The sequence below is a fragment of the Miniopterus natalensis genome, chromosome 2, assembly GCF_054644295.1.
Source record: "Miniopterus natalensis isolate mMinNat1 chromosome 2, mMinNat1.hap1, whole genome shotgun sequence".
Lineage (NCBI taxonomy): Eukaryota > Metazoa > Chordata > Mammalia > Chiroptera > Miniopteridae > Miniopterus > Miniopterus natalensis.
The window spans coordinates 159,293,168-159,320,533 of NC_142082.1; the positions used below are offsets into that span (position 1 = coordinate 159,293,168).

The 27,366-nt window shown below is 36.8% G+C and overlaps 1 protein-coding gene across 1 annotated transcript in view; it reads right to left on the reverse strand.

Moving 5' to 3' along the window:
• Positions 1-26,996, reverse strand: part of PDE3A (phosphodiesterase 3A) — a 258,613-nt gene extending 231,617 nt beyond the window's left edge. The window contains exon 1 of the mRNA XM_016197413.2: positions 26,055-26,996. Coding sequence (XP_016052899.2) covers positions 26,055-26,996 — 942 coding nt within the window. The remainder of the gene's footprint in view (positions 1-26,054) is intronic.
• Between the last annotated feature and the right edge of the window lie 370 nt (positions 26,997-27,366).

Sequence of the window (27,366 nt, forward strand, 5' to 3'; positions counted from 1 at the left end):
AAACAAAATTTTGCCTCATTTGGAATGACTAGATTGACATTCAATATAAACACAGAATTGAGTATTTAAAGCAACATTCAAAAATTTTTAATAGTCTTTACAAATATGGCTAAACCATCCTACATCCGTTTGAACTCAGAATATTGGTACACTGGTTTGATAGGTAAAAAAAAATAACTTATCTCCTTGTTGAAAAAGAAGTAGTGAAAAGCAAAGCAATGAATGTTCTTGAAACAAATGTGTTATTTCTTTCCACAGTTTTATTGTTTGTTAAGAGGTTTCATTGCCTCTCTAGTGGAAAACAACTAAAACCACAGTATTTTTTCATCTTTACTAATCAGTTCTTTAGTAGTCTGAACCCTATATGTAATGACCAGCCAAGCAATAAAATTTCAATTTCAACCCGAAATTTACAGGTCCTGACTAATGTTCTAAACAGTCTCACGTATGCCCTTTATTGTCTTCCTATAATTTTTTCTCTTTCCATAAGGAGGTGATTGTTTAGGATTAGTTTGGGGAAAGTGTCCTAGTTAAATAAATGCAGTTAAGTCACCACATTTGTCAACTTGGCGGCTTTATATAAGAGGTTTATATTACTGCCATTTTAAATAATATGAGAATTTTATTTGTACAACCATGTCATTCAAAAAGTGGAAGCAATCCAAGTATTCATCAATGGATAAACAAATGTGATATATGCATACAATGGAGTATTATTTAGTCTTTAAAAAGGAGGAAATTCTGATACATGCTACAACCTGAATGAACGTGAAATGAGCCAATTAAAAAGGACACATACTGTATGATTCCAATATAAGAGTTATCTAAAGTAGTCAGATTCATAGTAAGCAAGTAGAATGCTGGTTACCAGGGGCTGGAGGCAGGTGGGAAAGAGGAGGAGCTATTATTTTTCGTACACAGAGATTCAGTTTGGGAAGATGAAACCACTCTGGAGACGGATGGTGGTGATGATTGCACAACAGTGTGAAGGTACTTAATGCCACTGACCTGCACACGTATAGATGTTTCATTGGTAGGTTTTACGTCAGCCTATGTTACAATAATTTTTAAAAATAAAATCTTCCTCTAGCACTGAAACTTCTTAAAGATATTGGAGTTCTAGGAATAAAATGAGTAAATAGAAACTCAGGTTCCAGAATAATATATCCAATCGTTGGTGCTGAACACACTTGTCCACATGTTTATTTTCATTCATTTAATTTGTGCATTTAAGAATAATTTTTCTCTCATGGACTAGAATGAAGACCACTAAAATAAACTCTTTCAGCAGGCTATATCATTTTAGGGGATGCAGACATACATAGGCTAATACATAAGTATAGCTATTTAGATAGCCCTCTCAGTTTTATGAAAACATTAGGCTTTTTATATCTCAGAAGCTCATTCTGAATGCTCAAAACAGTGCTGGCAAGGTTACAAAGATTAAAGTTTGGGAGGTGAACATGAATGAACCAATTGATGATAAGAAGTGAGATATCTGAGATGTCTAAATTGAGAAAATAAAAATAAGGCATTGTTATTACCATATTATCACTAAAGATTTTTTAAAAAACTGAAGTAATGGTAAAAGCTGTGCAAATGGACCCTGCTGTTTCTCCCCCAGATAACACTAAGTTCTTCCTCCCAGGTCTTCCCCTCTTTCTCCACCAATAGGCCAGCACCCATTTTTCTTCTTTATCTTAAGTTGGTTTAGTCATAGTAATTTCCCATTTGAAAATAAAGGTCAGAGTTTCTGCTCTGGTCAAAAAGAAAAAATATATATATTTAACTGAATTGGATAGAAATTGCCAGCACTCCTGAAAATAATGGGCATTCTTGTGGACAGATGGATATCAGTAAGTTTCTATAAAGCAAATTAAAGAATCAATTAAATTCAATAAGCATACACCAAACCCTCTACTTGTTTTAAACCTACCTATATTTAATTAATATTGTCATGAAAAACCCTTACTTTACTTTTACTCATCTGCAGACTCCTCTTTTTCAGAATTCTTAAAATTAGCCTTATTGGCATTTGGGAAAATGGGCTGATTCTCCTTTTGATTAAATTGCTTATTTTTATAATTCTGAATTAATGAATATAGTTTATAGATCTTTAAAATTAATACCCAGAATGCAATTATTTACCATTTGAATTTAAAAGAAAATCTTTACTTTGTTCAAACTAAATGGTGCATTATAAACAATGTTTGCGAAATATTTTAAAGTATCATTTGAACATACTATTTGAACCCAATTATGATTTTGCTAGTTATGCTATGTGAACTATATTAACTTGATAATTCATTATCATATATATCTTACTATATATAATATATTATACAAATATCCTTATATAACATTACTAAATTAATTTAATAAATCATTGCTGTATGACTATAGGGGAAATGGCTGCCTTGAAATACACTATAAATATGATTCTTCAAGTCTTCATAGGTACCAGTGGGACTCAGGACATTTCTTGAAATGAGCCCCAACTTCCTAATCCTAGCCAAAGGCCACAAAGGTATGTAAGAACACATGACACTGTCATGACACACATATCACAGTGCCTGGCATTGTATATGTATGTGCAAAATTTTAGGCTATGATTTACTGGTAGACTACACAGAGACACTAATCTCACTGTGCCTTAGTTTCCTCAGCTGTAAAATGGAAATAATGGTACCAACCTCAAAAAGTACTAATGATTAAATGCATTCATAAATATAAATTCTTAGAATTCAGTCGGGCTTAGAGTTAGCAATACACAATATGTAGTAATAGTTGTTATTGTTAGCAGCAGCATCACTACAGTCAATTTCTAAAACTTCTCTATGGAGTAGTTTTAAAAAAAAACACATTTTCATATAACAAAGCTAAACTTTAGAGATTAAGCATTACAATTTACTCAAGGTCACACAGTTAATACATGGCAGAGCAGGCATCTGACTAATTCTAGGCTTTCTGATCACTTTATAGTGGTGCATATCTTTCTTAAAATATGGCAAGCAGAGCTGGTCACAATGCTACCAATGCAGGAGTAGGATTCTGGAAAATTATGTGGCCAAACCTGAATCTAAGAGGCAGTCAACTCACTAAACTTGGAGCCATCCAACCTTATGTATTAATTCTTTCTTTAAACAGGCATTAGATAATAGTCCAAACTCTATCATCATGAGATTCAAGAATTATTGCTAAAACTAAATTTATAAAAAAAACTTACATTTTTTCCTGTTAAATTTAATATTCTTAATCTTTTCCCACAGTTCAAATCTATGCACATTTTGATATCTACATCTAATCCTCCAAAGCATCATCTATGTCTTCCCATTTTTTGAAACTAGAAATTTAATAAATATGCTTCTGTTTTTATTCAAGTTCTTAATAAACTTTTGAAGAGGATGGGGCCTTGAAGATTCAAGTTATAAATTCTCCTGTCCTTTGCCTTCCTCACCACCCAGGCCAAATTTCACTAGCTTCAGTGACAGCCCCACATGCCAACATAGAAGATAAAGGCATCAATATGACCAGCTTTATCATGCCAGTAAAATTTTAATGGGTTCCACAGCTTAACCACTTTAAGAAAGGTGACTAAAAAGGGAGACCAACTAACAGAGATAAACTAGCAAAAAGGGTAACTATAAATTAGAAAAGAAATGTTTTAACAAGTATATTTTTCAACATTTATAATGGGAAATGATGAGGGGTTTGTTGTAATATTTTTCTTAATTACAAAAGTAACATAGGCTTTTTGAAAAGATACTTTAAACAATATAGAAGAACATAAAATTATTTTAGAGACCCCTTTTTTCTTCTGCAAAACCCCACTGGTAATTTATGTTAATAATTTGGCATTTTTTAGTGTTAGTTTCCTGTCTTAAGGGCTGCATTCTTATAGATTTCTCCAGGCTGTTAAATATCCTTTCCCAGTTCTTCAGATAAAGATATACAGAGAGATATTTACAGACTACATTGCTTCCTTAAATAGCAGAGAAAGCCTTATGTTTCATTCAATGAATTCATCTCTACTGATAGTGCTCCTACCACTTCGTACTCTATATGACCATAGAAATACTACGCTACCTATCTCAAATTATATTCTAGGCATAATAACTGGCTACCATTTATTGAGCATGTAATATTTTCCAGGTTACAAACATCACTTTATTTACCAGAGCAAGACTGTAAGGTAGAATTTATTATCTGCACTTTATAAATGAATACATCAGGCTGAGAGGGATTAATCATTTTACCCAAAGCCAGGCAGCTCATAAGTGAGTGGAGAGAAGATTGAAACCCAAATCTGATACCAGATCTTGCATCTCAATCACTGCACTGGGCTTGAATCCCATCAGTAGATACTGCTTCTGGTATTTTTGCACTTAAATAAGAAAATATTCAATTTCCATTCATTTCATCCTTCTGTCCACATGGAGTATTAATAAAAATAAATGCACAGCACTCTAAAGTTTACCTCAATCTTGGCACCACTGACATTTCGGGTTAGATAATTCTTTGTTTGGGGGACTATCCTGTGCATTGTAGGATGTTTAATGCCATTCCTGGCCTTTACCTATAATTACCTGCACCTCTGAAGCAACCCCCACGTCCTGACAACTAAAAATATCTTCAGACTTTGCCAAAAGTCCCATGAGGGCAAAATTAGCCCCAGGTGATAACAGTGCAATGTTCTGTTTAAAACTTTGGAAACACCGAGTAAGTGGAAAAACTAATTCAAGTTCTGGTATATTTATTTACATTTTAAAATAATATTTTCTTCTATAGAGATTACAATTAGAGAGTTTGGCACTTCTAGAAGAATATGTAAAGTTCTACACAATGACAGTGCTTTTCTGATAGCCCATGTATTATACATCTCAATATTCAACTAAATTAGATAAAAATATTTCAGGTGCAACTCTTTAGTAAACTAGCAGAACTAGCAGTCCATTTCAATGTCTAACAGTAAATCTTCATTAATCATCCAAAATTCCACAAAGAGGTTTCTTATTTATCTGAACTCATGAAAAAGAAAGTCATACCATCTTTTTTTCTTACAGAAACTCATTATTTTAAGCAATACATGCACAGTACATACATTTCCCAAAGGTAAAAAAGATAGCAAATTTGACCTTCTTTTAAGTAACATATTTATCTTTGCAAGTTTGACAGCACTTTGCATATTATGCAGAGATATCCTTTTAGACTGTTCAGTGTTCTAGCTACTGTCTGCCCCATGTTTTCATGATTTCCCTGTAAGTTAAAAGTATGAACTCATAAACTATAGAAAATAAATAATAAAGCATAACTTTATGGGGAAAAATTATGAGATGGTCTACTGTTCAAGGTTAGAAAACCAGTCATAAAAGTCAAAAATAAAACCCAAATGACTATAAACATCGAGGCAAATACTGCCTCTTACAAGAATATTTCACTGGTGTCAAGTGAAACTTCTGAAAAGGCCTTTCCTCTAAGGTGTATTTATTTAAATCTCTCCTAACAGGAGCTTTGTATAGGGAAGTAAATGCTCACTTGGTCCGTGAATTAGGTTCATGTCCTTCTTGGATCAAGTTTATGAAGCTGTGATTTCAAAACTTTTTTTCTTTGGTCATTTTAACATACCTGATGGATGTGACACACATCAGTAACTGTGGCTCACTGCAACATTGATTCAGGAGGTGGGCAGGTCTAACTAGAGAGAAGGTACCAGAATCAAGGGCAGATTAAAATTTGAAAAAAGCCTACCATGTGATAATTACCTTTGTAGAAGACAAAGAACCATTGTACGGCCATCTCAAAGAGCTCCCCTAGGATATAAAGTTCATTTCATCATTGATAAGTGCCATCTTATGTTGATAATATTTCCAAAAGTCCCCATAATTTGGTACATCGAACCTCAAACCTCCCTTTCCAGCTACATTTGAGACCAATATGGAGTGTTATAAGTTTGTCAATTGTGTTAGTATTTGTATTAAATATAAAATCTTAGACAAAATGTCATATTGACACATTGTTTCTTTTCCTAGCTATGGTTTTGTATCAAGGAGAACCTAAGGCTTTATGAAATTTGTTGCAGATTTCTATGTGTGTTAAAGGTCTACTTTGAATAAAGAGAAAGTAGACAAATGAAACTATTTTAATTCCCTAAAACTTGACCAAGTTTTCTATATATAGTGTTTCTTCCTCCTACTTTTCACCATTCTAGTCACACATAAATCACCAGAAGATATTTAATAGAGCAGAAATCTTGGCCTTCTTTCTATTTCAACTCTATCAAACAAGAGCAGAAGGTCCAAAGTACCAAAGACACAATGCAGAGAGACAGAGGTCAGTGTTAACTCATGTGAAAGTCTTCAAAGTTTTAGCTGACCAAAAATTAAATATAATTCTATACAAAAAGTATATTTATAATTTTATATACTATGTTGCCAACAACAACAAAAAAGGGCAGCAAATGCAGTCTTGGTACATATTAAGAGTCTTACTATTTAGATTAGTGATTTGTAATGTGGCAGAATTACATATCCCCTGCCTGCTCACCCACATTTTGATACAGTTTAGGCTTGGGATTGGTGTTTAGGTGAGCATATGGTGAAAAATATTCTGAAACTACTTTGGTACAAAAGAGGTGATAGTCACACTCTTCTTTTGTCCACTTAGATCATATCTAGATCGTATCTAAATTACTATAGCAGGTTCTGGACGCCTGAATTTCAAAAGACCATGATTTCAAAAAGAAAAGAAAAAAAAAAAAAAAGAGGGAGGGGAGGGATAGAGGGATAGAGGGATACAGGGATGCAGGGATATAGGGATACAGGGATACAGGAAGAGGGTGGGAATGTGGGGAAGGGAGCTGGGCTCCTTGTCACGGGAGTGATTAAGCAAAAGCTTAATGAGGACCACTGGTCAGGAAGTTCATAAATTAGCTCTACCTTTAATTTCCCACCAACCCTATGATATACAGTGGTATTGCTTTCTAAGAAAACGAATATATACACAAATAAGAAAAAATGTCCTGAAAAAACCCACTATAATATATAGAGACAAGTTGAGAAGGATACTGAAAGCACAGAAGATTTTACCAGGTGAGAATCTTTAACACTTGGACAAGAAATAGATATCATATTACATTTATAGAAACCTGACCTAGAATGCATAGCCCAATTTATACACAGACACATATACATATATGTACATATATACATACATATGTAATATATGTAATGTATACTTATAAAGAAAAACCACTTATATATATAAAGAAAAAACATTGTAAGCATCTAGAATAAGAAAAACCAAAGTGAAACTCAACATGATAATATTACAAGGTTAACAGCTCTAGACTACTTAGATTGCTCAACTGATAAAATAATTTTTAACTAGTCCTATGAAGCAGCATTCATTTATTCAAGGATAAGAATCTTGCCCTTTAACTTTTAAAATGCGATCAGGGGTTATGACAGCACCTCGCCCAGGGATTCTCAGAGGGTTACACAGAAGCTACAGTCTGTACTGACTTGGGCTGGGCTGTTTCACTGGTAAAAACAGCACCAAAAGTACAAAGTTGTCTGCCCTGCAAGATTTAGGAGCCTATTTAAAATCTAATCTTAAACAGGGTGACAGTTTTTGTACTTATTTAAAAAGCACTTAAATTTAAAAAGTCTGCAGCCTTTCTGTGCTTGTTGTTATAGGCTGGCCACAAGAAGCTTCTGGATCCAAAAAGCGTGTACACAGAGTAAGGACACATGGTGAGCAATTGCAACTCTGATATTAAAATATTTTTGTGAATAAATGAAATTGAGCACCTTCGAGCAAACACGGCCACATGAGGTTGTGAAATCTACACGATGAGTGTGTCCAAAATCCTCCCTGCCTCGCTCAGAACCTAAAGCAAACCAAAGCTGAACTTCTGATGTTTTCTCTCACAAAGAACAGCATCCCAATATTTCTAGCTGCGCTGATTCACAACTTTAAGGACTGTTCATGCACTTTGTTAACATTTTCCACCATCAATCCCTGACTAATCTTACGGATGGAAGCTCTTCATTTTTTCTTATGTCATCGTTCCTGTCCACCACCACTGTCCTAATAAATCTTTAGTGTCCAGGATCTTCCCTGTAGCTTCTTAAATGTCTCCTGCATCCAGTGTGCTCCTCATCTGATCCACTGCTCTCAAAATTATGTTGCATCTGTTCATATCACAGTCTGGTTAAATTTTTCAATAACTTTTGGTGCAGACAAAACAATGTTCATATTCCCCAGTCTAATCTTAAGATGCTCTGTTTTTCACTCCCCACCCCCAACCTTCTCTGATTTATCTCTTAAAAATTTCCTACCACCCCACTTCTTTCCTGACCACAAACACTGAACTATCTGTTCCACGTGTCGTTTCCAGAACATATCACTCCACACCTAGCATGCAACTCCACACACATTTTACCCTTTCCCTCCCTCCTTCCCTCTGGACCTCATGCCCACAAGAGAAATACAGCAAAACATCCTTTTAAAGATGCATTCTTATTTTTTCCTTTTTTAGATGTGTTCTTCACATTGCACCAAATTGATTACAGTCAGCTTACTATTAACATAAACACATGGGAAAAAAGTTAAACATAAATCAAAAAGAGAAGTCAGAACAGAAAGGAAGACAGAATTTTACCAGAAATGCATGCTAAGAGGATGATGGCATTCAAGCATTAAATTTAGTTATGACCTTTCTGGAGAGCAAAGTCCTCTGTATTTCCAAGCATTTATCACTTGGCACTGTAATCATTTGTCAATGAAGTATCTTTACTACAAGCTCAGGGAGGGGGTGCAAGGACAATCCATTTTAAACCCTCCCCTAACAATCCCACCCTCTCTGGTAAGCTGTGGGCACTCTTCAAACACTCTGGAATAAAACTCATGAGCAGTGTAAGTTTTCCAAGAATTCCCACAATCCAGAGATTCCCCAGTTGCAGTCTAGAAGCTAAGCACGCTAAAGGTGACTATCCCACTAAAAACAAGCAGCACTCACCGGTAACTACTGGAACTCTGGTCTTCCTCACAGTTAAATTCCCTACTCTGAATGAAAAACCTGACGTTCTGATTGGTGAGTTATAGTTTTATTATCAGTGCACTTCAGCAGGGGATAATCTCTGGTTCTATGGGAAAAGTTCATCTCTGAAAGGCTGAGAACCTGATTCCAGCCAAATGCAGACTCCACTGCCAGTCCCCCCACCTCCTTACCCTCCCCCCACCAGCTCCCACCAACCCACACAGACATTTGGCAAAGAAATGCCCACCAGTTTGTCACCTCAAATCAACCATCTCAAACATAATCTGCTAATTCTTCTTGGATAGTAAAAAGAGAGTGGAATACTTGAGTAAAGGTTATTTTTTAAATTTAACTACCATCTCTGATTCTATCATATTTATTTCTGGAAGTACTGGAGGCAGGTTGAGTGAGACCACAGTCATTTTAGGGTTTTTTTTTTCCCTTAGGTAGATACAGAAACCAGTTCCATATTCTCAAATTTATTTCCACAGAAATTTATACTTCTTCAAGTGAGAAAGCATGCTAATAACCTTATGTAGAAGAAATTTTTGAAATATTACTTCTTTCTTTCTCTGTTCATCTATTTAAACAAGCAATAGCAAATGCAAAAATAAAAGTCCCTTAGTCTTGTGCAGAAAATTCAAAGAATAGTCAGCAAAATCCCGACAAGCGAAACTGAAATTAATCAACACTGTATAAACTCAGATGCAGAAAAGGCTAAATCTAGAAGTAACTCACAATATTGTTGCATATGAGTTACAGATAAAGTTTTTAATTATTCTAAAATTAACATGCTTATATTTTATTTATAGACTATGCATAAAATATTAGAACATTTATATTACGTATTTAGTAACTATTTAGGTACATGGAATTCTTTCAGGCACAAACAACTTTTAATGTTCATTACTTTAAAACACAATCATTATAAAGTTGATTTTTATTTGCAACCCCTTGGCCCAATAATCAGTGAGACAGACTCAATACCTTCCTTATGTATGTTTTATGAAGAATTTTCTCTCCTTAGTAGAACATGATTCGTCTTCATGTTCTTTCATCATATCACAGTCATGGTGTCAGAGTTTTGTTGTCACTTTTTAAACAAAAATGGGCCCAAATCCTTTGTAACAAATGTACATATTTTGGCACACGTGTACACGTTTTCATAAAACTATACTTTCAGGTAATGTTACAAGATTCATGTATATGCCAATCTACAGCTTTAGGTACCCATTTCGGAGGCATATACCAGCTGAACCTCCAACTTTTTAAGAAACTTAAGCCTGTCCAGCCACCCAGGTGAAGAATTAGATATGCAGAAGGACTCTCCTCTGAATGTGCTTTACCCAGTACTGAAGCCACATTGCCATTCATAGAAGCACCTGGAGTTGCTATGTCCATTTCCTTAAGTTCAACCACTACTAGGCAAGTGGCCGTAAAAATGCTCCATGAACATATCCAGAGGAACAATGTCAAATGACTACATTTCTTCATAAAGTTTTAATTGTTTTCCTGATGATAAAATATGTGTGCAGAGTGGAAAATTTAGAAAATACAGAAAAAAATACAAAAGTAAATAAAAATCAACCATTATACTTTCATACAAATAACAACAAACATTTCTACAACTTTCCTTTCTACTATGCATTTGATTGTTGAAGGTGATAGCGTGCCATATTCTCAATTTTGTTTCCCGATGTCCCTCTCCATTAATCAAAGTATTCTCTCGTGTGATTAAAAACTCCTCATTTAGCACACTTTAAAATTCTTTATCTTTTGTTTCTACCAAGCAGTATATGAAATATTCCATAATCCCATATTAACCACAGTGTAGAGTTAGCAAACTCTGTGAAGTTATAGTGCAGTCAAGCTATCGTAATTTAAATATTTATATAGCACCTATCATTGAAGTGCTCTGTAGGCTGACAAATAGTCTGAGTTAATATGAAAACAACATAGAAGCATTTCCTCTATAGGAAGTTCTGGGATGTATTGGCAACATGCCTTTAGATAACAATGGGATTTGCCAGACTATTCAAAGACGAGTAAAAAGAGAACGGTTTGAATTTTTTTTGAATAGTCTAATGGTTTTGCTGTTTTAGAGCTTAAGATTTTAGAGCATGAGCTACAAACGCATTTGTTTAAGAGGGAGATCATGGGAAAACACTTGAATTAAAAATTTGTTTTATTAAAATTTATTTTAAATTAAAAAGATATTTATATAAGGATAAAACTTCAAAACCAATTTTCTCACACAAAATGTTATAATACTCTAACAAACTAATAACTTTTGAAGAGTTTAAGGTTCTTTGTTAGAATTTGTTTCAGGGTAAGGAGATATGATGGCTTTCCAGAAAGTCAGGCCCATACTTTGTATATCCCCTGGAAGGCAAAGGCAAAAAAGATAACATTGAAAAAAAGTCAACCCAATCAGATTTTTTAAAAGCAAGAAATATAAATAATGAAAACCCTTAATATTAGACCTCTAAGCAAAGGAAAAAACATTAAAGGAACTCTCTCCCTATTCTAAAATAGATCAGCCAGTCGATGATGGTCTTGCCTTCAATATATATTTACAATCTTCCCACTAACACTACCTCTGGGTCTAAGTCCCAACCCTCCCTGGATATTGCAGCGGTCTTCTAATGGGTCTCTCTCCTTCCATCCCAGCACCGATGCTTACTCAACAGAGAGCCTGAGAGATGCTGTTCAACCTACGTCTAAGCACGTCCTTTCCCTACTTAAAACCCTTAGGTGGCTTCCCATTTTGCTTGGAGCAACAGTCCCGCAATGACTCCCATGGCCTATGGATCTGCTGAACCTGTCTCGTCACCTCTCTGACATCTTCTCCTATACCACAGAGCAAAACCCAGAGGCTTTCCGATGACCAAGTCGGGGGACAAGGTGACTACCGCAGGAAGAATATCTAAATTGAAACCTGCGGTGGTGGAGCGGGACAATACAGGACTCCTGCGCCTGCTGAGATAAAACCAAAAAGCACCTCAGACTAGACTGAAAGCTTATTCAATAAGTGGGAAAATCTGAAAGAAAAGCGGTCTGAGTATTGAGGCCTACAGTAGAGCCCCAGGGAAGCTGGTAAAAAGAGGAGGGTCTAGAAGAATCTCCATATGATGAAATAAACAGCCACTACCTTCTGCTGAGGGCCTCTGCTGAGCCAGCGCTGCACTAGCTGCCCTCCATAGACTTTAAGCAGGAAGTCCCTGTTATTGGGGAATAATAGTATCATTGGCAAATAAGAGTAAAAGGGAGGATATGACTGGAATTTTACCATAAAATAATGAAACTAAAAATTCAGGGTGGGGGTTCCAAACAAAATATGCATTATAATGGCAGATAGAGCACAAGTCATGTCTCAAATGGGTTACATAACACGGTTCCACAACTGGCTCTACAGTGTCATCAGCCATCTTTCACAGGCATGTCCAAAGACTGCATCAGTTTTTCTAAATATCTCCCTTCATCCCTTTTCACTCACATCTTCTTTTGAAGGACTGTGAACATCTTTGTCAGATTTTTCTCTTTCCACTGTTAACTTGTCTGGCTTTCAAGGCTCATTTGTCAGTGGCTTTGACGGTAATTTAAGCCACTCTCTAATATTCTGATTAACTTCCAGAAGACATGCACTTTTGTAAGACTTTCAAGTATGTACTTTTATCAAATGCAAAATTGTTTCGCATTGTTTTACATTGTACTTTCTGATATTTTAGCCTACAACCTTCAATGACATGGCCCTAATAGGTAGCAATAGATACTATTCTTGATGTTTGAGAAGAAGTGATGTCCGTTATTTCCATTAACTTAATCTTCACACCTTTAAGAAGCTATATTATTCCTATGTTATAGGGAAGGTTATTTAAGTTCAGAGAGTTGAACAAACTTGTATACATAATACAGCCTTGGTATGTCTCAGTCCAGTGCCTAATATTCTTTCTACTTAACATTTGTATAGCAATTTGTTTTTATTTAAGCTTCATAACAGCAATATGAGATAGTAAGACAAAATGTCATTCCTGTTTTACATAGGAAATTGATTTGCGGAATGGTCAAAGAACTTCTCTGAGGTATCCTCAATGGGAGGTCAAAATAAAAATTTTATGAATGGCATAGGTTCATAAACTTTAGTCTCTCTCTGTATGAATGTATGTATGCGTGTATATAAATAAATAGTTTTCCCATGATATTGAGCCAACTACTTTTTAACTATTTTTTTAATCAGATTGTAAAAGTCAGAACTTGCTGTCCAGTTTTAGTAGTTATAAGTTTGTAGCTTGTGTTTCTCTACTAAGGGACCTAGAGTACCCCTTACACTTCAGATTTCTGGGCTCTACTTACACATAACTAAATCAGAATATTTGACCACAGGACCTAGGAATTTGCATTTTAATAGGCTACCTAGATGATTTTTATTCACACTAAAATTTGAGAACTATAGCATGCAGTTCAATTTAGAAGGTGCCAGATAATGTGTACTCATAAGTAGGTGAGGTCAGGCCACCTCCTCACAAATTTCAAAAGTATTTGAAGAAAGTCTATTAATGTACTAGTCAGAGGCATTTATTGTTAGACTTCATAAACAATCGTTTGATGAACCTCACATTATACTTATATCAGATCATTCAGCACCAGGGAAAAAGAAGATAAGAATCTAGGCAAGTTGAAATACCCAGAAGGAAACAAATAGTGACTGTGAAAGAATCCTAGATCTTAAATAAGATACCTTTACTTGCTGACATTTTTAGTCAACCTGATTACATAAGCAGTAAAAGTTTACACAAGATTGCCGTAAAGGTACATTTATACGTCGAAGTGATAAATGGGCTAAAGAACTGAAGAATAAGAATCAATGTCTTGGAAAATAATGAAAGTCAGAAAAGTTCATAAATAGCATTATGACCTCTGAAATATAATGGAAGTGTTTTTGGTCTAAGAACAGATCCTGAGCCAGTGCACGGCCTAGCCTACCGGCCCAGTGTCCAGGAGTGGCTCTCTCAGGCTCTTCTCTTTCTAAACTATAAGGACTTCTAGACTTTAAGTGCACCATAAGACCATACATTAAACATCTTTTTTTAAAAACTGAGGAATTATTGCTTTGATTTTTATCTAGTCTTCTTTCTGCACACTAAAAGACTAGCATTCATTTCTTTCACAGGTTTAGTATGCGCAGCATTTGTTTCTGAATGCCACATTATTTTTCAGAGAACTCACTCCGTGTTCAGGTGTATCTGTATCCAACATTCCCAACCGAATTCTCACACTTTTCACTTAGGACTAGTTAACTGCTTGCAGAAATTCCACTGAAAACTTTTAAAAGATTTATTTGTCATTGGATAAAGGAATTAAGATTCAATCCAATTATTACTCAAGGATAAAGGAACAAAGGAGGCTACTGCCTTAATCACTGTGCTGTAAGTAAGGCCAGTTTATCGAGACAAAACATGTCATTAAGAGTGAAAATAGACACTATTCAAGATGGTAGAGACACGCACTTAGCTTTCCCAAAATGAAAATATAGTTTGAAATGGTTTGGCTTCTAAATTTTTTATAAAATTGTCAAATAAATTTAGAAATGGCTTGTTTACAAGAATATATTTTGATTATTTCAAAATATAAATTAATTTATAACTAAATTCTCAGTTTGCAATATATTTCTTCAAATAGAAACAATATTTAAATTTTTTAAAAATAATACATTCAGCCTGGCCGAGCATAGCTCAGCAGTTGAGTGTCGACCTAAGATCCAAGTGATGGGGGTTTGGTCCCCAGTCAGGGGCATGCAAGAGGCAGCCGATCAATGACTCTCTCATCATTGACGTTTCTATCTCTCTCTCTCGCTCTCCTTTCCTCTCTCTGAAATCAATAAAGATATATTTTAAAATAGTAATAATAATAATATATTCAAAAAAATGTCAAACCCTGAAAATGTGCAGTAATGGCCTTTCTAAAATATCTACCTAATTAGACCATCTGACTTCCAAAGACAAAAAAACACACGAACATCTCTCTATAAAAGTAAGTTGAAAATAACTTTTTTATCTCAACACTGTGCTCCTGGTTTATCTAAACGCATGATAACCTGCCCAGTATACACAAAAGAGATGGCTCTGATTTCAGTGGGAGGACATGACAATATCTCTATTAAACATTAAAACAACAGCAGCAACAAAATATTCTTATTCGACTTAAAACTTTCTATTTTAACAAGTCCAGTTCTATTAAAAAGTAGATGGACCAAAAAAGTTGACAGGGTAAATTACAACTTGTCATTTTAATGAAAGCCTGTACACTGTTGATTTAGATTTTTCAGTTCATCAGGACTCTGAAATTATGCTACCAAACCTCTAGAATATTCAGTACAACTGCAGTAGCACTAAAGTCAGACGACATCTTAAATAAGTTAATCTCACAAAGCCATCTCTGGAAGCAGCTGGCTCAAAGTAAATTTGGTAATGAGCACAATTATAAGGTAAAATACAGACAGTATGTGCTTTATATTAGCCTTTTCCGGAAATGCAGCTATTCACCAAGAATCCTCTTTGAAGGACACTTGCCAACACTTTGTAGAAAGTGATGGGAGCAAATGAAGTAAAAGTGTATTCTTTTTCTCAATTTGTTAGCTGAACTAAAAAAGAGATGAATTTTAATTTTTTTAAATAATATATCTTAATTTCACAGATCTTTCTAACATTTACACTACAGTGTTCTTGGTGGTAGCTTTGGTTAGTTATTTTCAGTTGGGAATGAGCTAAAAATAAATATCTAGGACTCATGCTGAATGTGGGATTTCCTACCAGTAAGGGCACAGGCAAATTCAGGCTTTTATCTGACACATGCAAGGGAATATTTTTAAAGCAACAAAAATATATTAAAAATGTAAGTTCATAGACTACTTAATAGACTATTTCTTTTCTTCTCTATCTACGTCAGTTTACTTAAATTGGTTCAATCACTAGCTCAGTCTGAGAAGATTTGGTAGATAAATATTTCCGATTAAAAGTCATATTTCTTTTCCATCCATTTATCTTCCAGCCAGCACCCACAATGAGCAAGGCACTGGGCCAGAATTTTCTAAAGGAAATATTTATGGCTGAGACAAGGAGGCTAATAAGTTTGATTCCTTTTATAATGAAAGCTGTATGATCTGAATTTTATTTCTGTAGTGCCTGAGCCTAGAAAGTAAAATTTCAAGGTAGCCTAGGCAACTCAACAGGTTCTCTCCTTTCCAAACTTTCTAAGAGACTGATGCTGAGTCAGGACCTCTAAATACTAACTCCCTAAGCAAGGGGGTGTTTCATATCACAAGGACAAACACTGCCTCCTAAGGAGCATTTCCTAAGCAGACCTGCTCATTTGATTCTCTAAAATACTTAATTTCAAAATAAGAACTATTTCCTTTATTTGTGTTCACACAAGTTTAAAAATGTCCTAAGGACTCTGGCTCCACATGCATTGCCATAAAATAAAGCATCCCCCCCCAAAATAATATTTCTGTGACTTCAAATTTCCATTAGTTTTTTTAAGTGAATTATACCTGGAGAGGAAGAAACACTTGCCACAGACATAGCATAAATATTCAGTTATTTAAACTTACTTCAGAAGATGGAAAAAATTTATTAAAATCCTATTAAATCAAAACCACAACCTTCTTGCATAAAATTATTTCAATATTCTGACAAGGCACTGTGGGGTGTGGGGGATAGAAAGGCATTCCTTAAATTTTTAAATACACTCTAAGTGAGAAGGATCTCTTAGGTTAAAAGTGAAAGAAAATGAATTTGGGGGGGAAAATATATATACAGACTGTACATACACATACATACACAAACACATATATATTGCCAGAAAAGAATGACCAAAAAAAAGATATAAGACCAGCCACTACAATAATTTAGAGCAATTTCACAATTAGCCAGGGCAAATGACTAGTTACATTCAAATACAAACTCTTTCCAGTAACAGTTATGATTAATATGGCATTTTATTCTTCAACTAGCTACTTCAAGAAGTCTATTTTAAGCCAACTTCACTTAGCCAAATATGCTTCTTTGTATACCATGATTCTATTGCCTTTTGTTCTTTTTAAATTACTTCATAAGTGATTTGTTCAATTCTGTGCATCTCACTAATTTTATTCAGAAATGCAAGATAAATATGCCTTGCTTTAACAAGGGGAACTGTATAAATCAAAAGTCACTATAGGCATCACACAGCTACAAACCATTTTACACAAAATAAATGCAACTTTAAAAATCACTCCATGTAATTATGTATATAAAGAAACATGCCATATATAAATTAATTCTCATAAATCTCATAATTCTCAATATAACATTGGAACTTCGCCTAGAGTTAATGAATTCACAGAGTTTGGGGAGAGGAAATGGAAGGAAGGTGACATTTAATGGATACTGTCTTTTTCATCTGTACATTTTTTTGAGTTTGCCCTGAAGTTTGAAATCACATAGAGCTCCAAAAGCCACCTAATCTCAATTCCTAGTTCAGAAATTCTACTCTATCAAAATCTCCAGTCCTCTCTACACACAAAATGGAACCATTTGCATTTTCTATATCCATGAGAGTGGTGTTTACATAAGCAATAGGGAAAAGTCATCTGTTATAATTTTCATCCATTAAAGCTACTAGAAGGTTTGTCACTTGAGTTTCCTAAGTTACAAAGATAATGACCTGCACTATAAACACAAGCCCTTTCACTTCTAAAGAGATATTAGATAACCCAATTGCAGACTAATTACTGTGAACATGACAAATCACGTGTTCACACTGTATATATACATAAGCAATCCCTGTTACGAATCAATGTCTGGCAGGCAAATTCAAAATTAACTGGAAAACTTGATACTGTGTTATAAATCAGGTCACCATAAAGGTTCCTTATTAAGGACTCTGTTAAACTCGCCCTCCAATACAATAAACTTATTTTAAAATATGTGCAATAAGATGAACTGAAGGAGGGAAACAGACTTGCCAAGTACTGGGGTAGCTAGTGGTATAAAAATGAGCTATCAAGTTTACATATAAATGTGAATGACTGTATATTAAATGCTATCATTAAATCTACATAGATTTTTCCATTGTAACTGAGGAGGTGACATTAGTTTTCAAGAATTTCATCTCTTTAAAAATGTATAGCTGCACTGTCCAGAAAGGCAGCCATTAGCCACATGTATCTACTGTGTACTATAACTGTGGCTACACCGAACTGAGGTGGCTGTAAGTGTAAAACACATACTAGATACTGGCATTTCGACTTGGCACAAACTACAGAATCAAAATCTCTTGGTTTTCTTATATTGGTTTTATGTTGACATGATATAACAAATTAAATTAAACATTATTACCATGGATTTCACCTGTTTCTTTTTATTTTTTTATATGGCTACTAGAAAATATAAAATAAATATCTGGCTCGTGTTACATTTCTATCGGACAGCGCTTACCTATAATGTTTACAGAACTGTTTTCTTCTAAGCCACTGGGTGACACTGTTTCTCCACTAAATTGATACAACCAAAGCAATTTCCTGGCAGAGGAAAAAAATCTCACACATACACAGGCATGCACACTCATGCACATGCATGCATTAACATACACAAAACACACACACATCAAGAGACGTCATATGGTCCTTGTGACTACTTATATTCTTAGGATGACAGAACATAACTACTTAAGCAATTTTATCACTATCTTAGCAGGATTGACCATACTTAAAGTCTTAATAATCATTCAAATTCCTCAATAATAAATAAAAGCTCTAATAAAATCAAACAGGCAGAAGTTTAGTCTGTGACTTTTCCCAAATAGCTTTCTAAACGGTAATGCTCTTCATAAACTTCTCTAGTATGACATCCTATTTACTTAAATTTTAATAGATTCTCAAGTAAACTGTGCAAAATAATTGAGGTGAACAAAAACAACCAGCTGTTTGTGCTAACAAAGAAATGCTTTACTGATTTGCAGATTAATTTTGCCTTGAATTTTGAAATCCTGAACATTTTTAAACTGATTTATTGAAAAACTAAAATAAAAATAAAATTTAATATTTAAGCCACCATTGCACACTCTTCTTTGATGAGATAAAGACTCCACAGAGTTAGACTTTGCAATGCAAATGATATTCATTCATGGTATGCAAAGTGCTGAATAATACATCCCCGAGGTTGCCTGGTACATTTGATGACCAGAAAGTTCATTGTAAGGCTCAAGAGTTTTGTGTTATCTGTACATCCAATGGGTTTTACTCAAGCTCCTAATTCTGAATGGAAATGTAGAGTTGGCTCCATGTGTAAAATCACAAATGACAGCTAGGCTTAAAATGACCAGTCTGACTTCTTTTCTACTCCAATTCCCCAGCAACATATTCAAGTCCAAGAGAATTGGGTAAAAGCCAACTTTTTGCCTCATGCTGGCTACATACATTTAGCTGACTCTCCCTCAGCTTCCTTCTCTCTAAAATCAGGCTAATTTTAGTCTCCCAACTACAGCCTACACAGAATTAAGCATTTTCTATTTCATTGCAACAAGTTACTTACAGCCACAAACCATCTCAAGAATATGAAAATGAACAATCACTGTACTATGTTGAAGAATAACATGTCTTAAATCCTATAATATTTTACCTTTATTTCAGAACTACTATAAATGTACACTAAATTAATTTCCATTTCAAGGAAAAATTCTCCCTGTCTTCAAAATGTAAAGCTCCTCAACATCTAAACCATTTATGTTTAAGCATTATGTGTTGAGGACCTTCTGAAAAAATCTCCGACACTATAGACTTTATCCCCAGAAAAATGAACAGATTAAATTTTGTATACATTTTCAGAGAAGAGGTAAATGGTTCTGGATCTAGATTAAAAACCTGCTCTAAGCTACGCGTTCCTTCAACATGTATCTAAGAGGTCATTTAGATACTTTACTGGGATTTCTCCTCTTCTATGTTGACATCTCATTTCCATAACTAGGCTACACCATATCTGTCTGTGTATAATTTGTACAATTTTTAGCACAAGGCTTAAAACACATATACAGTGTTGATATGACATTTGATAGGTTCATTGATCCAAGACCTTTATGAATAACATCAGCTAAGGGTAGCATTTTCTTTTAAAACAATAGTATACCTACCTGTATGGTGAACACGTATGGCCAACTAATATTTTTGACAATTGTTATCTAACAGATCTTTCTTTGAAATACAACTTAAGCACATCTTTAAGATTTATTTTTTCCTCCAGAGGTCAAATCTGTGTGTTTTATGTTGACCACAGTGTAAACATACATTCTCAATTCAAAGTTAAGACAATTCCATAGGGTAGCTTGGGGGGGGGGGGGATGTGAGAGGGGTAACCTCCTTTTAAAAAAAAAAACTACCGCCCGGCCGGGCGTGGCTCAGCGGTTGAGCGTCCACCTGGGATCCAGGCGATCGGGGTTCGATTCCTGGTCAGGGCACATGCCCGGGTTGCGGGCTCGATCAATGACTCTCTCATCATTGATGCTTCTACCTCTCTCTCTCTCCCTCTCCTTTCCTCTCTCTGAAATCAATAAAGATATATTTAAAAAATAAATAAATAAATAAAATAAAATAAAACTACCAACAGTAAAACTGTATATATAGATAATTACTAAAAGCACTTACATTTCTATGTAAAGAAAATAACATTCATTTGAATATTATCAGAGCCTATCTTTAGGTACAAGAATATGGAGCTATCTGAACCTTCTGAGATTCATTCTGAATTATCTGATAGAGCTTTACGGGAAACACAGATGTAGGAAACCTACAAATTAAGTTTCCAACCTCATATACTTGAGGTTTTTCTGGAAAATACAATTACGAATATCACACGCAGAAGGTAAGAGGAAAGAGGGGAAGACTTCGTGGAACAGGAGACATGTGGCCAAATGAATGAACGATTCACCATAAATGTGCAGAGCTACGCCTACCTCCACAAAGCCAAAGAAACTTGCCCTGCGCAGAGGCACTGCTTCAGAGCGCCCAAGTCTCTTCACACACCACCTTGCAACAGTTGCACTGGTCGCCTTCATCCCTGAGATTATGTCTCACAACAATAAGGTTTTCTGAAAAATACAACTCCTACCATAAACTCAAGATAAACTCATTTTTTCGGTGCATTAAACAACACAAGTCTTCAATGAAGTCTGCATAGACTTCACTGGGCTGTTACTGGCTCAGACCATATTAACTGAAAATCTTAAAATACAATATATAGGTATATGTCCAATTTTGAGGCTCATAAACATTTTACTTCAACATAAGAAATAAAAACTTATTTAACACTGAAGTGAACTTAAATGCAGTAAAGCCTTTATTCAACTAGAATCCTGAAGAGGTCATTCTCGGAGCTGTATCCCTAATAGAACACAACAAATTCACACAAATGTCACTACAGATATAATGAATGTTTTTTCATGCCAGTGTCACTCCGCCTGGCCTGCCTGCACCCCCTCCCCCAGGCTTTTCAAAATGTATTTCATACACAGAGTCACTGTTCCGGTTGTTTATTTAATTAACATGACAGCCCAGCATACACAGCATTTCTTTCAGTTCTACAGTTTTAACTTTTTACACTTTAGACTCAATACAGAAAGAGTAAAATTACTGTTTGACTGCTTCCAACCTCTGTAAATTTATATAGATTCACTAACTATTTCTGTCAGTTAAAACAGTTTTTCAGTATGCTTTAAATATCTGTATTCACAAAGCAAAATCACAATTTTGTCCCCACACAGGCACAAAAATTCTTTTCCCTCACCTTTCCCAAGGGATAAGAAAATCTTGTTTTTCCTTTTTAATATTTTCAGAAGTTGACATTAATTAATTTTAATTCTGTCAGCAGGTCATAAATAATCAATATTGTTCTTTGTATCAACTGAGCTATACTACCGAAATGTGATAGAGCTACAATTTAATTAAAGACCCATGATTGTTTCTGAAATTTATTCATTTTGGGATATGTGTTATATTACACTAAAATGTATTTCAGAATTTAAAAGACAATATATTCTATATTTTCAGAAGAAATACCTCTACTTCATAACTATACAAGGGAGTTATACTTTTTACTGAAGACGTAACAAGGCCTACCATATGCCTACCATCAAAAACCATACCTATTTTCTCCTATTTTTGTTTTATTGTTTTTGTTATTTTCTTGCTTGAAAATATCTTTCTTATGTCAGTAATGAAAAACTTGATTCGACCTTTCATAACCAACCACCAGACGCCATTCCATTCCTACAACAATCCTTTTTTCCAAATATGTATAATTGAGAGCTTTGGGGAAATAGTCGGGGGAAATAATTTTGATTTTTTTAATTATATAATATATAGTATATAGCTGCATATTTCTGACTGATATTGTATCTATTACAAAGAAATTTGTAATTTAATGGTACAAATGCATTAATGAAGAGAGGCATATGCTTTGTGTTTGTTTTATGTGAAACCACAGGCAAAAATATTATATTCTTCTTAACATGTGACAGAATAAAATGGCACTGGTTTAGAATCTTTCAAATATGAATATGTAAGGTGGTCACAGTAATTAGAGGACTGAGTGGCCAATTGTGTTCTTTGACGTATAAAGAGACTAGAGAGATAGCCTTTTAAATACAATTTTCAAATGGTAAAAATTGCATAATTAAAATTTTATGTTGAAAAATGTCATATTTGTTAATCATATAATATCTAATTATACAAGACATTGTAGGTGCCTCTATATTCCAGTGTCTGGAGGGTACAGTGATAACTTGAAAGAGCCATGCCGGCTCTTGGATGTGAACATCCACTTAGAAAAGATGCATGCACCTTAAGGGAATCATCTGCCATCTTAATGCTGCCAAACAAAAAAGTACTGTTGGACACACTGATCCACAAAATCCTCCTCAGTCTTGAGGATTCTGGGCTGATAGGACTGAACTAAAAGCCATGCAAATATTACAAACTTTGTTCTTTACTGAGGGTAAAGATACCTTTACTTGCATTCAGACAATCCCAATGTTGGGTTAATTCAGTGACTGACACTAGACCTATGTCTCCTTTCTTTGCTTGAAGTCATCTTTATCATCAGTGCTGTAAAAGTTAATTCCATGCGCAATATTCAATCTATAGACAATTCTGGTTCAGGGAGAAAAAAGGAAGGACGGGAAGGAGGGAAGGAAATATATCTGTCTGTCTGTCTTATGAGAATTTTATCATCCATTCTCCTTGACCTTTTAGAATTCAGTCATTGAAGAGAGAGAGTTCATAAGCAAGTGGCCGCTATCATTCACATGGCAAAGAAAAGGCTGGAATTCTCTCACCTTTAAACCTCACAATGAGCAAAGTCCAAATAAATTCTCAAGAGGCCTCTGTGCTTTGTCTTTATACCTGTATTTAAAATTCACTTGTTGCCTGAGTATTGTCTTGAGTTGAGAGTACACATTCTTTCAGAAAAGAACTCCTCATCAGGTAGCATTCAGGGGGGTGTTATACATGGGTTTGATAATTATTTTGATTCCTGAAAAAGTATGCAGATGTCAGTAGTACACTTTGCACCCTTAACCAGAAGTTTGTTTCCTTGTGATAAAACAGATAAGCCACTGAATATATTGCTCCTGAACTTTTCACAGTTATGCTAATGTATGAGATATTGCCCTCTCTCTAAGATACTGTTTGTTCCAGGTCAGTTGCCACCCACCCCAACAATCACACTCAGCAACAACTTTAATGGGTCACATATATAAACTAGTGTTCAGGAACACGGACACATTCACCCATGCCTTCATTAAAATGTCAAGGATCTAAATTTCTGCTAACTGTAACCTTGTTTTCCATCAACCATAAGAAATAAAGTCTCTCATTTTAGAATATTCTTCATAAACACAACATTTAAAAGCATAGTAACCAAAGAAAATGACCAAACTAGATTACGAATATGCATCTTCAACAGCCTTAATCAGCAAAACATTTAAAAATGCAATGCTCAGTTATTTTCTTATAACTTTGCAGATTATTTAAATTTTCCATTTATCAACTCAAACCAGAGAAAAACAATAAAAAGCTGTGGGCTAATTAACACCGCTTGTTAATTCATCTAAACACCTTCTTATCTTAAATCCACTCTTAACTCCTTAAGTTCTAAAAGTTAATGTGGAACTTAGAAATTTAATTTTAGAGACTAAATGGTATCAATTTGTAGTCAAGTTATTTATGATTAAATCACAGATTTGCCTTAGAAATTATGGTTCAATTTTGCAACGATCATATCATATTTCCCTACAAGTTAAAGAAAAGAGTGTTCTAAACATATTTAAACTAGTAGTGGTTTCATTTAAAGAACATTCTCTCCTGTAACAGGGGAAAGTGTGTTTTCCCCTTAATTGGTTTAAATTAAGTTATCTTAAATGTAGCTTACTTTATTCCGGTGATTTCAAAATTTCTACCAAAACTAAGTATCAGTCAGTGCCCTGTTTTTAACTTGACTCTCAAAGCTTCACTTTTAAGACTTCACTCTTATGCTTAAGCCCACAAAATATTTGCTTTATCTAAACAAAAAGCTAAATAAGTACATTTGTTTTAAAATAAACACAGAGGCTATGATGCTGGCATCCATTCCGCTAAATAATGTCAAACAATCACATTCTGTGTAATCAGCTCCAGTTCAGAAACAAACTAGCCACCCACACCATATGGTGACTGCTATTTCTAAGAAATACCTAAATGATTATCCACAGAATAACCTAGAAAGACAGAGCTTACTGTCTCTTAGGATATCCTCTCCCTCCCTAAAGTTGTCCTAACAGTACCGTAAGTAGGCACAAATGTAAATGGGAAAAGTGTAAATTTCCACTTGCTGTTCATAACCAGCTTCCACCACCGGCGCCCCAAGTGTCAAATCTGCTTGGAGTAGAGAAGTAAACACATAAGTACTTCTTTTCACATACAATTTGAATTTAAAATTGGATTTGTGTGTGTTTTTTATGCCCATTGTAGCAACTACATACCATGGTTTCAAAAACCTTAATGGTAATAAGGAGATTCATCTCCCAAACTCACTGAAATTTATCTAGGACAACTTCACTTATAATTCTAGGTCCCTCCCCCCTCCTCCTTTCTGAAAGATTTGTATCACCAGCAATCTTAGAAATGTCCTCCTGAATTAGTGTCTCCTATATAACCTGTATAAACCTATTTGAATTTCTAAGTATCCAATTAAGTATGTAGGTACTGGAGAGAAATGTGTTGTTTTTTTTTAGTTGACACTAACAGCACAGTTCACCGTTTGGATAAATTCTAAAGTTCAGACATATTTATTGTTCCACAAGTTGAAGTTTACAATTAGGATACAAAGCACATTAACGTGTAATAACATATGTCCCCAAATTACATTTAAAAACAAACTGGGCCACCACCAGATGCAGTCTCTTCAAGTAAAACTTACTGCAAAACCAGAAAGCGTGTGCACCAACACCTCACCTTCAAACACTCCTTGATTTACTTTAGAAGCTTTCTGCCGACTTCCATACATGCTTACCTGTCACTTTAGCGTTAAAAATTTCATTAAAGGAAATAAAAGGGAAGAATACACGTGTTAAGAATACACGTGTTTAAGAAATCACCCACGGCTGCAATGCTAAACTTAATTCCAAAATTCCTGCTCAAGCAGGAAAGTATGAGGGTCCTTAAAAGCGTAGGGAAGCCACACACCAGGTGCAGCTGAACTAAAAAGCTGGCCCAGCTGTGGAGGACCCAGCAGAAGCCAACTAGTTCTGTTACTTCTCCGTGATCCTGTTCAGGTTGTAAGACAGTCTGAGCAGGAGAGGAACGCTCGCTCCCGCTCGGCTGCCTGAAGTTCCACCACTTTCCCAGGCGGTGTTTGGTTCCCAGCGCTCGGATCCCCCGCACTTGGCGCCCGCCCTACCGTCTAAGTTCTCGGGAGAGGCGAGGCGGGAGCGGGGACCCCGGGCTTACCTGTTCCCTCGGTATGCACGGCAGGGAGGTCCTGCGATGGGACTTGCTGCTGCAGCCCGACATCTCGGCGGACACCACGGAGCTGGACCGCCGCCTCCTCTTTAACACCGGGATCTCTTCTTTGGTCCCAGCGATCAGCTGGGACCCAAAAGGCTCCCTCGCGGCAGCCCCCGCCGACTGCGGCAAGATTCGCTCCACGTACCTGGCCAGGAGGATCCCCAGCACTCCGGCCAAGTACGCCAGGTAAGGTCTCCAGGCGGCCCTGAACCTCTCCAAGGAAATGAGGGACACGGTCCTGAGCGCGCTAGTCACGGCGATCATGAGGACGCCCAGCCTCAGCCTCAGCCTCAGCACCAGCCATGTCGCCGCGGCCAGGCAGCTGAGCACCACCCCCGCGGCGGGGAGCGACAGCAAGTGGTCCTCCCCGACGCCCAGCCCGACCTGCGCGAGCGCCTCCCCTCCGCAGCAGGCGGCCAGCAGCGCGACGGCCAGAGGCAGGCGCACCCCGGCGCGCAGGAGGCACAAGCCCATCCAGAAGCAGGCACTCAGGAGACTGAGGAGCAGCGCCCAGGGCTGCAGCCAGGGGCTGAGCGGCGCGCCGCCCCCGGGAGCACCTCCCCGCCGCCCCGGGAAGACGCCCCCTCCTGCTCCCGGGGCCGCTTCCTCCTCCTCCGCCGCCGCCGCCTCCTCACTCTGCCCCAGGTCACAGCCAGTCTCCCCGCGGACCAGCCTCAGCAGCAGCGCCAGCAGGAAGGACAGGGACCCCGCGCACAGCGCGGAGGAAAGTTTCCGGGCGCGCGGGAGCGGCTGCGGCGCCAGGGCTCCCCGGCAGCCGGGGCACTGGGAGTCCGGCGGCGATGCGGGGCCCGCCGCGGGGGCCTGCCTCCCCCCGCCGTGGCCGGGCGTGCCACTGAGCGGCGCGGCCTCGCCGGGCACGGCCATGGCGTGTCCTCACCGACTCCCCGAGGCCCCCCGGAGCCCCCCCCCGGACTCACACACAGACACACACACGCACTCTCTCTCTCTCCCTCTCCCGCTCTCTTCCCAGTCCCACCCTCGGAATCCCTCCTCTCCCCAGGCCCGCGAGCCACCGAAAGTTTCAGCTTTCGAATAACTCCTGGAGCACGTTAGATGCTCCAGGGAGGCGCCTTCAACTTGGAAGCCAGCACGGGCGGAAACACGCTTCCCCCTTTTCTCTCTTTGCAGCGCTGTTACGAATTCTCTGCCCCACCCCCACCCCGCCGATACCCTCGGGGCCTCCTCGCACTCGGGGGTTTTCGAGGTTGCCCGCAGCGCCGGGCGCGCGGGGGCG